The sequence below is a fragment of the Megalops cyprinoides genome, chromosome 1, assembly GCF_013368585.1.
Source record: "Megalops cyprinoides isolate fMegCyp1 chromosome 1, fMegCyp1.pri, whole genome shotgun sequence".
Lineage (NCBI taxonomy): Eukaryota > Metazoa > Chordata > Actinopteri > Elopiformes > Megalopidae > Megalops > Megalops cyprinoides.
Window position 1 is genome coordinate 17,416,878 of NC_050583.1, and position 14,557 is coordinate 17,431,434.

At 43.8% G+C, this 14,557-nt stretch overlaps 1 protein-coding gene across 1 annotated transcript; it reads left to right on the forward strand.

The window, feature by feature from the left end:
• The first annotated feature begins 1,197 nt into the window (after window positions 1–1,197).
• On the forward strand, window positions 1,198–14,339 carry LOC118784864 (cytokine receptor-like factor 3). The gene is made up of 9 exons (XM_036539706.1): window positions 1,198–1,319; window positions 5,265–5,392; window positions 8,386–8,593; window positions 9,326–9,413; window positions 10,314–10,491; window positions 10,772–10,994; window positions 11,437–11,575; window positions 11,878–11,990; window positions 12,206–14,339. The coding sequence occupies exons 2-9, from the start codon at window positions 5,276–5,278 to the stop codon at window positions 12,469–12,471; spliced, it is 1,332 nt and encodes a 443-aa protein (XP_036395599.1). The 5' UTR covers window positions 1,198–1,319; window positions 5,265–5,275; the 3' UTR covers window positions 12,472–14,339.
• Window positions 14,340–14,557: the final 218 nt, after the last annotated feature.

Genomic DNA, 14,557 nt, shown 5'->3' on the forward strand with positions numbered 1-14,557 from the left:
AACATTATGAATCACACGTCGCTTGGTTCAACATAAAACTCGGTTCAACGTAGAAAATGAGTATATCCAATGTTAATGACGTCTCTAACTGCCGTTTTGAATGTGAAACTTATTAATAAGACATACAGATAAACAAGCTAACGTTAGCCGCCGTTTGAAAAGTGCGCCCAACTTCATTATCCTCGGTGTCTGCCGGGACAAATGGCGCCAAATGTCACGAACCTTTCCGCAATAACTTTCACCAATCAGAGGGCCGAAATATTGTGACATCAACAACTGTATGTTATTTTTTTCCTTGCAATAAAGACGCCCTCTTAAAGGAGACGTTCCATACGACCAGACAACTGATGTTCTCAGCTCTGCCTGTGTTCAGCTTTGTTGGGCAAAACCAGAGAGGTGTTTTTGCTCTGTCGAGATTAAGATTCCCTTTGGAATGCAAAGGATATTTTCCCCCGAAATACTCATACTAGAGTCCTGCATATGCATTTGCTAATTTCAGCGTATCAAGAAAAAAACGCAATTTGCAAATTACGCATCACCATACGCAGACTCCCATTCAGATATTTGCTCATAGTGCCGTAACACCTGACACTTCTTTCTTGCCATGTAGCTATGCCTCCACGTCCAACACTTAGTAGACTGGATATCGAAAAACTGAAACACTTGCTGGGCAGCAATATACCTCACCTCCCCACTGTCTTTCGGACTGGTACTTTATTATCTTAAATATATTTTGGATATAGAAATTGCTGCATGATACACACGGGCATGTTTTATCTACTAAGATACATTTATTTTTGTTTTAAAAATTATTTTGCATCACATTTCTTGTAATCATCTCATCCATTGAGAGTGCACTGAACAGGTACATCACTGCAACTGCACTTTCTCACTGAATTCCAAAGTATCCCCACTGCTTTTCTCTTTGAACATGATTATGATTGGATCTAGCATATGCTCCGGGCAGTGACATCAGTCGGAATTGTGTCTCATCCTCTTCACGGTGCTTCCACCGATGTACATGTCCACGACTGTCCTATGCCACCTTTCGGAGAGCATTGGAAATGTGTGGAGTAAAAAAAAAAACATGCCACTGTCCGGATACTGCGTCATCATCATACGGCATATTTTATTGGTTGGAAGCGCTATTACAATAGGACGGCCTCGGGATGCCAGCAGTATTTAGACTTAGCTGTGTCCCTGGAACAGTAAGACGGGGGCCGTGTTTTTGTTCATTAAAAACTTTAAAGCAATTGAAGTGGAGGAACTGCACCATTAACATTACACTACATTATGAACCGGGTCTGAGTTCGAGTCAGGTAATTGCTCTTACATAGTAGCTTAAGTTATTTTACCTTAATTTTGGAAATACTACCAGCAAGATGTGTTTGAATTTGTAAGTGGCACAACATCGCTGGTAATATATCATTAAGAAGTAATACCTGGAAAGTATATCGTTGCTCCTAGCTAACTACTACTTGCCGCTATTTAGTGTAGAATACAGACCTAAAACGGATTAATAGCCACGCGTATATGGATAAAATGTTAATGAGATAATTTTTCATAGTTTTAAAACTGAAATACATGTATAATTGTGAAACGCATTATATTGCTTAGCTAGCGATGATGTGTGTTCACACTGTTCACGCTTTCACTGTTAAACAAGTGGAGGCTTTTTACTGTTGCGTCAACAAGCACCCTGGATCTTTCCAGATCCAGCAATGCATAGTTAACCAGCCAATTGTTGGCGATAGCGAATAGTGCGCTGGCTAACATTCACACCAAGACGAGCCAGCGCACTAGCTACTGAAAAAAAGTTGAAGAAGAAAGCTGAAAAAGTTAGGATTTTGCAAAAAGCATAAATACGTTTATCTGCAATCGAAGTGTTTAACTCGCTGAGCCGTTTCAGTGTACAGTATGCAGTGCAAGGCACTGTATCGGATTATTTTTCTTTCTTAGTGGTCATATCTGGGGAAAAGCCGGGGGGGGGGGGGGGTCTCCGTCCTCATAACCTTTCGGGCATGCAAACATTTAAAACAATGACCTCTTGTTCATTATTGCATTCTTATAATGGATTTGATTTGGTACACAAAATGGCAACAAGCCCTACGATAACACGAAATGTGCAGCTTTCAAATTCTCCTGAACGAGGCGATGCAGCAACATTTAATTTGATGGACACTAAAATTGTGCACAACACACGTCAGACCAGCGTCACTTCAGGGTGTTACTATTCAGGTTCAGTGTTACTTTTCAAAGCGTGTGCCACACCAGCTTGTCGGCAGAACCAGTGGAGAATGAATAAAATGGTAACAGTAGGAGTTGCATTCAGAAGCTCTAAAAATAACAGCACTCATGCTGAATAGTTTTTGGAGGCAAGGACAAGCGTTGCAGTTCTCAGATGAATCAACAGTGCAGTTGGTAGTAGGTAACCGACTGGTAGGCTACAGTGCAGGCTTTAGTATGTTTTCATTAGCTGATATTGCAGTCTCTCAACCTGCTCTGTTGCACTCAAATGAAAAGGGTGTCATCATTTTTCCTGAGGATTTTAGTCTTGTGCTAAGCAGTTGTGTTTTCTTGTGCTCTTTGTGGCTTTAATGGTATTACAGCTTGTAGATTTAGTACCTGTACATGTATAAATTGTGTCGCATTTTTGTACTTTCAACGTAGTCGGCTGTTGTATGCATTAATAAATGGAAGTAAACAAGTTACTCTGTCAGATAAAGATAAAGCAAACACATAAATGAAACTAGATGATGCTGTGAAAATGAAGAGATTAACCTACTTTCAATATTTCCAGGAAGCAAATGTGTACACATAATTTATGTTTAATGCAAATTTTGAATTTAGAATTCATGAGTTCAAATTCAAGTTACAAAATTAAGCATTTTACATCTTACATTGGTTATTTTGTTAGTCCCAAATCATATTTTATATGATCCTTAGTTGACATTTGCTCAGGATTATATGCTGTAATGTATGCAACATAGGATCTTAGAGTTGTTGTCATAGCAAAAAGGTGACCGTCAGATCACCTGAAAATACACCGTTTTTAGATTTAAATCTCCAGAGCGCCTACCAATGGAAAGGGGTTGTGACAATTTTGGCTGAGAGCTAAGGTGTTTTTGTGACAGATGGCATGTCATAAACGGAAATATCCTTATTGGTGCGACAGAGGAGCTGCTACATATGTCAGCATCAAGATAAGTGGCCGCATGTAAGAGAAAATCATTTATGACGCTGTAATCATTGTCACTCTTGTTTTGAACGATACTTTGAGGAAGACTGAAATGCAGAATGGAACTGGGGATATGCTTGTGAAATGGGACACGCATGCCGATCCCAAAGATGAAAGGTTGTTTGAGCTGGTATTCACAACAGTGTGCTCTGGCAGGAAGCCCATTGCCCCTGAATGTAGGTCATCTGTGTCTGTCCCTCATGAAGTAACACTGCAATCTGGTGCTTGTTTATGGGGTTCACTGGTGGGAAAGGGCACAGCAGACAAGATAACACATAATCACACTTCGTAATGCTATTATGCTAGATTTGATGGGGCTTTGCTAAACTCTCCCATCTAGTTATCATCACGATACAAAGGAGACACTGTGCCTAGCAAGGGAAGCAATAGTCACTGAAAAAAAGCATTACTAGGACTTACGTTATATCATATTCTGAATGTGTAATTATGTTTTGGTTCAGAACCAGCTTTTCGAGAAGCAATTTTCACCAAAGCTGATAATGCACTTGCCTCTGGCAACAGTGGGAAAATATTTCGGCATAGATCTCCATGGCATATCACAAAACAGGCAGCTTCTCTGCTGGCCCGCCGGTGTGCATTGTGGAGGTTTCAGTGTTAAGCAGGAAAAAAGAACAAGGTGGTTCTCAAGATTGTTAAGGTATCCAGGGTTGTATGTCCAAATGAACTGCGCACTACAGCTTTTTCCACATAAAAGAGACATTCTGCTCTTCTGTTTTCATGGACTGTGGAGGTAAAGGGGTTTTTTTTGGAATGATTTTCAGATGAACGTATAACCGGGGACAGAGTCTAAACAGGGAGCTGTCAAGCCAGTTTCCAGTTCATGGCTTGCTGGTGCCCTAACAATGTGGAGGTGGTTTCAGTCATAAAATGGTGTCAGTTGCACATGGTTCTCTCTTTAACTTTTCTGAGTGAAGAAGTAGCAGCACTGTAGCATTTCACATGGTGGTTATTCATAACTAAAAAGGTAAGCTGACCTGTTATGTGTTTTCTGTGGATGTTACCTGGACATAATGCAAGCATTTGCTACGCTGAGGTCAGGCTGCTGGGGTGTTTGACTGGCTTGCTTTGCTTTCCTCCATCTCTGTTTGAACAATAACCAATGGCAGTTGTTGTCAGTCAACACGGAAGGTAGGTCAGGTGATTTAAGTGGGGTTACATGTGATTGAGTCACATCAAAGTTATACCTTGGTAAAATTATAGCTCCTGCATAAACAGTAGTCTTGTCTAAAGAAACAGACATGTACACAATGTAAGGCATACCCCTCCACAATCCTTACAATTTATTGTTAAAATCATCAAGAGAGAATCCCTGAACAGAGAGAGAGAACAAAATCATCAAGAGAGAACCCTGACATACAGAATAGCTGAAGGGATTGATTACAAATGTTAGTCATTTAATTGTGCGACAGCACAAAATGGCCATAGCAAATGCATTTAAAACATGCAGAAATAATCCCGTGATTTGGCTGAGGACGGGCCTTGTGAAAATATCACTGTGGACTTTCCCTGTTTTTATGCAGATGTCTGCAGATGCGCAGAGAGATGAGATGTCCTGGTTTCAGATGATCAGGAAGTGATGACTTTGAGTAGTTCTAGTCAAAGCTGTACTGGCTTGAGATATTACACACACAGAACCACAACGTCCCCAGGTTGCGCACTGTGTGGGACTCTGAGTGCATTAATGCTTCTTAACAAGTGAAAAGTAGGAATAGAAAATCTCCAAAAAACATGTTCAACTACTCTGCTACTAGGAGCTGCTCTGTTGTATAGCAGCAAATATCGAGCCCCTCTTTATCAGGTTAATCAGAAGTGCTTCTTTGATTTTCTACACTTAAAGCTATAGTTAATTGTGTGCAGTGTTGAAGCAGGATGTGTGGAGTGGAAAACAGTGAGTGTGTCTGTGTGTGTGTGTATGTGTGCACATGTCTGAGTCAGTTTTTTTGGGTGCGTTTGTGTGAGCGCAGTGTGGACCTGACCTGTATGTGTGTTTGTGATTTGTCCTCAGGGAGATAGAGGATGTCAATCGAGGCAGAAGTGCTGCTGCAGGAGGCCAAAGAGAACATAGAGGCAGCACAGAACTACAGGAGCGAACTTCAACAGCGCCTGCATGGACTCAACCAGGCCCACAACCAGGTACTGCTGGTAAATCATGGTAAATCTTTATCAAATAGCGACAAATAAGAATTTGACACTAAATTTATTATATTCAGAATCAGCAGTAAAGACATACGGTATTCAGTTGTTGAGAAGTTAATGTAGCTGATTGAAGAGATGACCTGTGAAGCTTACTCTGGACTATTGGACTCGCTTGTGAGTTATATGGGACTGAAGGTAGGACAAGCAAAGGGAGAGGAGAAAATTTGGCATTTTGTGGTGTCTTCTCTGCAGGGCGTCTCAGACATCCTCCCAAACTTCCTCCCTCCCCTCCCTACTCGCTCGCTCTTCGTCAACAATGCTGTTATTTCCTGCTCCCAATAAGGGACACCAGATGGAAAAATTGGGGTGTAGCTGTGCTCCCTCTTGACCTGTGTGAGCTATCAACAAGTTCATAGCTTGACTGGAACCTATTTGTCCGTCCCCTGCTACACATCGAAGTAGTGCACTTAATGCTCTTGCGGTGAGGTTATGCGGCTCACTCTAGATCTGCCTGTTAAAGTCTGGATCTCCTCCAGAATGTCCACCCATCAGCCCAGAACTGGGGTCTGTCCTTGGCCAGCTGGATCGTCTCACACCTGCTCTGGATCATTTTTATTTTGCTCTGGATCTTATTACAGATGGCCAGCTTGAATAAAGCCAAATATGCAGTTGGAACAAGAGTTTTCTCTGAAAGTGGAGTGCTTATCAGTACTGACTTAGGTAGGTTGTGTACCGTATTAACGGTTTTAAACAAAAATGTCAATGTTCTCTCCACTGTTTGGGGCTTCCCATGAAGTGACAAGTCCCACACTGCTGTTCCTCCTCCCCGCTGCTCTGCTAACTGAGCTACCACAAGCTGAGTGAGCTCGTTTTCCTAGATCCACATAGTGAGTCATCCGCCCTGTGTAATCTGAGATCAGTCAAAGAGGAAGCTTCACTTGTGGTTCAGTGAGATGCAGCACGTTCCACTGGGAGTCCAGGGTAAACTGAGCCATGACTTCCACGCTCAGCAGAACTCTGAGAGAGGAGGGAGAGAGAGAGAGAGAGAGAAAGAGGGAACGTGGGTGGGTGCTCTGAGGTCAAAACATCCTGCCCAACTGCCCACAGCACATTGTCACACATGAAAATATTTGAAGAAGTGGTTCTTGGTAATCAAATATGTTTTATTGGTCCTCCTCACAACAGGAAAGACTAATGGAAGACACAAGCGGGTCAGAAATGACTTGTATCTAAGAATACCATTTCCTGGAGTTGCTTCATGGAAGCCTGGGGGGGGGGGGGGGGGGGGGGGGGCTTTGCTGAGCCCTGATACAATCTGCGTTGTTTCCTGTTTTTTTTTGTATTTTTCAAATCATCCTCTCCTTCTCAGTTATATGTGCAGCTCAGTGTGTGTGCAGATGTTACTCTCTTTTTTAGATGTACTGTGAAGTCTCTTTCTTGTAAATTGCAATTGCCTTTTTTGATGCTGAAGAGTTGCAGGGGACATTTAATTGGTTGTGTGGCATCTACTCAGCCTGCCTGTTTTAGGCAGGACTTGGGAGATAAGAAACTTCATGATACGACAGACTTTGCCTCCTTCAGAGGATCCGCACAGGTTTTAGCTGAATTAGTTTCCTGTAGTACTGGGATGGTTTTTTTAAAATGTCACATGAAAGAACTGGGGCACACTGGGGCTCTTTCCACCAAGGCCTATCAGAATTTCATATCTTTTGACTCGTATGACACCACAACACCATAAAAGTACAACAGAAAATCTATTCAAGATGAGGTTACCTTGGTCGCCGCTGGTTTTTGTTCTGAGATAAGTGATCTGTGCAGATTGTTCATTTAAATTCAATGGAAATATCAGTCTGAACAAAACAGCCACTGTGCACATCTCTATTTTCATTTTTGTACCAGACAGTATCTTTACTTTTATTCCTACAGCACATTAATTTGTATTTCTGTTTTGTCATTATGTGGTTTAAAAGTACAATTTATAATCTTTTCTTGATGATACTCAACAGTCACGTGTGTGTGTGTCCCTATTTAAGACAGGCTATGCACTCAGTGATGAGGGCCTCATTTTCCCCCAGTAATTTGGTCCAGATGTCCTCTCTAGAATGTTGAGGGTCACTTCATGCAGTTTCCTGCACACATAGGGAGGGGCACCCTCTCCTCATCTTTTATTGGTTCTGTCCTTTCCAGTCGGCTTATACTTGGCCATGTTTCACTTGTCCCCATCCCCTCTATACACAAGTCTCTGTAATAATATCAATGTCACAGCCTCCATTCATCAATATGATGTCTAACACCAGAGATTTTTATGCTACTACAATTCGAAGGTGCTTAAAAGTGTTGTCTGTATTACTATCCATGTTTTTTCACCCCCTCTCCTGCTGTCCGTGGCACCCATCTCTGAACACAGTATAACATTGACACTTTTTTGTCCATAATTGACATCTTCAGCAGTGTTATTCTCTTGTGAAATTGAGATGTCTTTGATTTTAAAGCAACATTATGGATTTCAGACATATATATATATATATATATATATATATATATATATATATATATATATATATATATATATATATATTTATACACTTAACAAAATACAGCGTAGGTACCTTTTTTGAGTATAGCTAGCAAGACCCCATTGGATGAACATAATAAATTTAAAGGAGCAAACAGAAAACAGTTTGATTCTTAGAAAATCCACTCTGGTTTTCCTGGACATAGACCCCAGTGTAGGGAACTAACAATATGACTGAGTTACTGATCTGAGCAGAAATCCCAGTGGACCGCAGGTGGATCAGCCATAAACTAACCTTAACCATGTGCTTGTCGTATCTACACAACCCTGACCAGAAACATCTCCTTTAGGGGGCATCTCTGATGGTTGTGTGTGTGCGTGTGTGTGCGTGTGTGTGTGTGTGTGTGTGTGTGTGTGTGTGTGTGTGTGTGTGTGTGTGTGTGCGCGCGCGCGCGCGCGCGTGCATTTCCCTCAGGTGCGGGGGAGCGCCAGCGAAACGCGGGAGGTCCTGCGGCGTCACTTCGAGGAGCTGCAGGCGCAGGTGATGCAGCTCCTGGGCGATCGGCTGAGTGCCCTGCTGCAGGAGGTGGATGCCGTCGAGCGGGACAGCGTGCGCCCGCTGGACGACTGCCAGATGCTCATCGAGCAGGGGGTCAGCGCCGCCGAGGAGCTGCTGAGCGAGGGTGAGCCGGGTGGGCGGCCGCTTCCATGGAAACAACCCCCCCCCCCCCCAAGACACAGTGCTTTCCAGCTGTCAGTGTCCCTGTCTCTGCAAAGGATCAGCCGTGCTGGGATGTACAGTCATTTAAAAAATAAACCACATACATAATACCACATAGACAAATCAATCCATACAATGGGATTAATACGTGATTATTGGCTGGTATCCTTGATGATGTGACATAGATATGACACAGATGCTGATGTCCCACCTTCGGTTGAGTGACTTCCTTTGATACAAGTTCACGTTATTCGGTAATATTTATGTGCTAGAATGCAAATAATAGTAATCCTTTGCCGGCTTCCTTAACGGTCCTTATGCTTTGTGCTTCTTCCAAATAATGGATCTCATGGATCTCATTTCATGATATTAATACTGTTCCTTTATGGGGGACGGCACTATCAGAGAGTGATATTTCGCTGACATCAAGTACTGAGGTACTGTGGGCTGCTTGTGAAAGGTTTATTGTGTTTGAAAATATGAACTCAAATGAAAGTCTCTGAGCTCACCTAGCATCACAGGCGGTCTCCCCCTGTTCTTTCTCTCCCAACAGTAAGCTTTGGCTTGCATCATTTCATTGCCACCTGTATCAGCAGGGTTGAAGATGTGCAATGTGATGGGTAAAAACTTGCTCACGCACAGACGTTTACCTTCATTAAACACGTCAATCACACGGTGCTCTGTGCCTTTGCAGGCGAGGCTGCGATCCGCTGTAGCATCGGGGAGAAGGACGACAAACTGGGCAGCTTTGCAAAGAAGGCGCTTCAGATTCAGCTGGACAGGTGAGAGACGCTACAAGAGGCAAACAGGCCTGAAATCTACACGCAGCTGGCATGTCGGTTAATACTTGAAGCCTCAGGGCGCTTGAGCTTTATGGAAATAGGTTATCGTTCGGTGATCTCTGTCCTGTCTAAAGGCAGTACAAAGATAACAGATGGGAGCTAGGGCGATCCACCACTATTGCAACAGAGTGGCGCAGTCAGTGCTACTGAATTTAGCTCTGCTCCTTAGAACCAACTGAGTGACAGTGTTAAGTACGTGCGTCTACTGGCACTTCCTGGTAGGGACTGTGGAATCCAGAAAAAAGGGTTTGGAATTTCCTGCCAGAGTGTGTTGACTGTGAGCTGATGGGATGAGGGAATTCTGAGAGCCACACATTCTGAGAGGGAATGTGGCTTGTCCACACAAGCCACTCTGTCGCAGGAGTGTCCTGATGTTTCTGGAGGGATTGTGGTTGTCATCTGTTGAATACCATACTGTGTTGGGCCCCTGCAGGAAAGTGTACTAGTATTCTTACTTACAGACATTTTCTGCTTCTTTGTTTTAGTCAATCAATGATCTGAAATTTCTGGTCAAAAGGAAAGAGCCTTCTGCCTTTGGCTGTCCATTTTGACCAGTGTTTTAGATTTAATTCTTGCCCTGGGGAAATGCTGTGCTCTCTGGAATTGGTTTAAAGTCATTGTTAGTTTCTTTTCTTATGCAGCTGTTTGCATGGAATTACCATGTTGAGTCCTTTCATTAGAAGAAGGTTCTGTGATAGCGCAAAGAGGAATCCCATGTACTCAGTGTATATATGTGTGTGTGTGTGTGTGTGTGTGTGTGTGTGTGTGTGTGTGTGTGTGTGTGTGTGTGTGTGTGTGTGTGTGTGTGTTTGTCTGCTCGCATGCGTCTGTGTGTTTCAGTCTGCCGGAGGTGCCTGCACTGATGGATGTACCCTGCCTGTCAGCCCAGCTGGACGACTCCCTGCTTCCCGCTCTTAGGGAGCGCATCGTTTGTCACGGCAGCGTGGCCTCGCACCCCCCTGTGCAGATCGAGGAGCTCGTGGAGCGGCCGGGGGGTGTGCTGGTACGATGGAGCAAGGTGAGCCCTGCCAGGCACACAGGCCTCCGGACATGCGTCTTCACTGCCACACTGAGCTTGGGCCTGCCAGTGTGTTTGTATGAGCCACCAGTATGTGTCCGACCTATGGACTTGTTTGTATCTGTATGTGTGAGTGTGAGTGAGTGACCAAGCCGTGGACCTTTCTGTGTGAGTGTGTGTGTGAGAGAGAGACAGAGAGAGACAGAGAGAGACAGAGACAGAGAGAGAGAGAACTGGGGACCTGTCTGTACATGACTGAGCTGGGTCTGTGTGGGTCCAGGTGGACGACGACTTCACAGCGCAGGACTACCGACTGCAGTACTGTTGCAGCACTGCCTGCCAGTATGAGGACGCCTACATCGGCAAGGACTCCGAGTTCCTGGTACTGCACCTGGACCCGCACACCGACTACTTGTTCCGTGTCAGTGCCAGGGGAGAGGGCCGCACTGAGTGGAGCCCCTGGAGTGTTCCCCAGATTGGCTACACTGCGTTACCCCCGCATGGTACCTGCCCTTACCCCCACACTAAAGCTATATCAGTTGTGGCTATAACACACTCACTGAAATTAACAAAACAACACAGCAGGAAGTGTTTTTGAGTAGTGTTCAAGAGCATTATACGGTTGTTATATTTCTTACATTGTGCTGAGTATGTGAAAGAGCTTGTAATTTTTCATTCATGTTGTGTTAACCTCTTGATCCTCTGCTCTGTGTGTGTGTATGCATATGTCTGTTTTTGCCTGTGTGGTGTTTGTTTTTGCTGGGGCATTTGTGTGTCATCTGTCTGGGTTTGCATATGTGTTCTGTGTTTCTGCCTATGTCTATGTGTGCTTGCGGTGTTCACCTGTATGTGTGTAAATCGCATCTGTCTGTGCATCCATGCATCCTATCCGTTTGCGCATGCATTTATACTTGCAACACTCTGTTTGTGTGTGTGTGTGTGCAGAGTGGCGCCCGGGCTGCGAGGGCTATATCCTGAGCAGCCGCAGGAACATCGCCCTGCGCAGTGACGCCTCCCTGTCCAACACCGGCGTCCTCTACTCCGGTGCCCCCACCTACTTCTGTGGCCAGACCCTCAGCTTCAAGTGAGTCTGAAACTCCAACTGTCTAAGCACGTAGCGTTGTTCTCATATTTAGTAGCGCAACACAAGGGAATTTTACCTGCCAGTTCACCGCACTTACAGTAACTTGCCACTTTCTGTAACTCCCCTGACACACAGTCACAAACAGTTTTTTATAAACCTACCTGCCTATTTGTTCCCACTTTTAGTGTCACTTTGTAGATTTGTCAGTTTATTCCTGCTGTATGTCATTGACCAAGAGCAGTGCAGTGTTAAGATGATGACTATTTGTCAGTGCCTTGGAGTTATTGGTGTGTTGTATTCAGGATAACGGCTGCCGGCAGGACAGACAAGCGGGACAGCCTGGGAGTGTGTGTGGAGTGTAAGAGTGGTGTGGAGTCCTTGCAGAGAGAAAGGGCCGTCTGCATCTCCACCAAAGGTGAGCAGGCACAGTCTCGAGTCCTCAGAAAGGTTGAGCTTTGATCTCCACAGAGAGGGATAGCCCCTTAAGAGGTGCTCTAGCACTCTAGCGAAAGGGGGACATTGATATGTGTGTTTTAAAAAAGGAAGAAAACAATTAAATGTAAACACAGAGGGGTTTTTTGGTTTGTTTGGGTGGATTCTAACCATAATCTTCCATGTTCATGGCTGCAGGTGCTGTGTTTGTGAATGGGAAAGAGATGACCAACCAACTACCAGCCATCACTGTTGGCTCAACTGTGACCTTTGACATGGAGGTTGTCGGCCTGTTTCCTGTCACCAACAACAACATCAACGACACGGGAAACTTCAAGCTGAGAGTGACAATTGGCTCAGGGAACAGGGAGGTGGTGTTTGATTGGCTTCTGGAGCGGGGCGTGGACTGTCTTTTCTTCGGCTGCTCCTTTGTGCACCCTGGATGGAAGGTTCTGGTGTTCTAGGGCTGGCTCATCACCCTCAGGAGGACCAATAGCAAGAAATTTTGCTGGGCTGCACAGTCTGCCTGCCACTGTACCTGCCATCTTGTCCACTAGTGAGAAGAACGTGTGCTTTACCCTCACCCACACTGGGGCAGAATTGCAGTTGCATTCTCACTGGGGCTGTGGCGGGTTGCAGCTTCTAACTGACCGGACTAAATGTGCGAATAATGCATTCCACATGGGGAAAACCTTGAGTTATTTTCAGTATTTTTGAATGAGTATGACACATACTGATAGATTTTGTTAAGGAAAAACAAAAGGCATTGTCCCTCATGCACTCCCATGGGGGATGTGGGCTCCATCCAACATCTGACTCACCTCTAAGCTGATAGTTAGCAGTCTGAATAAAAAGCTGTCTACATCAGGCATACATGTCCACAGTCCACCCACATACCCCTTGACATCTGCAGATTGCGAAGGACGAGTTCACATGAAACTTACTGTTCATCAGGGCCCTACAGATACATTCCTGTTTCAGCCATTGGGAGCTGAAATGCCAGCTGATGTAAATCAACCCGGATCCATGAAATGCATCTTGCTGCCTTGTTTTAGAAATCTGACTCTGTTACATTAGTCTCTCCAGGTCACAGTGAAGGTATATTATGAATATACTGACAACATCTGCCTTCTCTTTTTTCACTAAAGTATTATTTTCAGAATGTATGTATGTAACTTGTTCACATCAGTTGCTGGACAAAGTGGGGAGGCTAAAAATAGTGCCTTTTAGTACTATCACACAAGCTTGATACTTCCTTTTGAAGATTTTCTAAAATGTGAGTATTTTTGAGGAACTAAATATTTTAGATACATGAACTGTTTTTTAGCGCTAAATGTTTGAGAATGACAAGCATGACACGATGTGTAGCTGGAGGAAAAATATTTTTTTACAACACGTTCACAGGTTATGGCTTTGCCAGTTTGCAGGCAAGAGGTCTATTTTCGAGTGAACTAACGGCTGCTTGCTACTGCAGAACTGGAGCGAAGTGGAGCAGCAGGTTGGGTTCCACAGCAGGTTACTGCTCATGAGCTCACCATGAGCATATGCCTGCCAGCAGCTTCAGTATTCAACTGTAGAGCATGAAGAGCTGTATTGCGTAGACTGGGTGGATGAACAGGGTCTCTTTTTCATATTTGTTTGAGGCCTGTTTGTTAATACATCAAAGCACACGATTTGTCTTACCAGCAGCATCCAGCTCATCCAGCAAAGTAGTATTTGTACTAGTTTAAAAAGAAACAAGTAGTAGAGGGTTGAGGTCTCGTTAATTGTAACAATACTTTTTAATGCATAGTGGGAAAAATTGCAGACTTATAAAGTAGTATTTGGTCCAGCACATTATACTAAGGATGTATAAAACATTTTGTTTCATGAAGGTGTTACACTTTGCAGTTGCTATGAGTTGAGATGAATATGTTTTGGTATTTGAATCACATTTGGTGCCACATTAGTTGGTATTGATTTTAGTGTTTGACTTTGAAATGTCATCCCATGTATACACTCCTTAAAATGTATTACCTTGTTTACCTTTGGGCTCTTAAACTGGTTATGCTGTAATCCTGTCCACCCTGAAACACACGAATTGCTTTGATGCACTGTTCTCTCGAGAATCACGACTGTTGCTTCCTCTCTGTGCTTCTGCTCATGGCTCATTTTCAACAGCTTAAATCACGGGCCCACATCTGACCAATGAGATGATGTGCTAATGTAGTACTCACTCAGAGAACCGTATTGGTCATTGAATCACATCAACACCAAAAACATCCAAGCGATATCCAAACCCCATATTTGTTTTCATGTACATGCATTGCGAGCGTTCCTTCTGATAAGTACATAAGGCCAAGTGTTTCGCGCGAGTTCTTCATCCTTTAGCTAATTTGTGAGTGCTCAAGACTGAAGGGGTTGTAATGTGAGCATATTAAATTGTTTCATAAAACCAAAACTTTTATTATCTTAGAATAACATAATTGCAGGTTTTGACTTCATATGTCTGTACTTCCACGAGTCATTTCAGTGAAAGATTCATTGCACTCCTTCCATACAATTTATAAG

Excerpts from the sequence above, each read along its gene's own strand:
- LOC118784864 (XM_036539706.1), top strand. The coding sequence starts at position 5,276 with ATGTCAATCGAGGCAGAAGTGCTGCTGCAGGAGGCCAAAGAGAACATA. Across the intron at positions 8,594-9,325 it reads CGAGGAGCTGCTGAGCGAGG|GCGAGGCTGCGATCCGCTGT; the intron begins GTGAGCCGGGTG and ends GTGCCTTTGCAG. Across the intron at positions 11,991-12,205 it reads CGTCTGCATCTCCACCAAAG|GTGCTGTGTTTGTGAATGGG; the intron begins GTGAGCAGGCAC and ends TCATGGCTGCAG.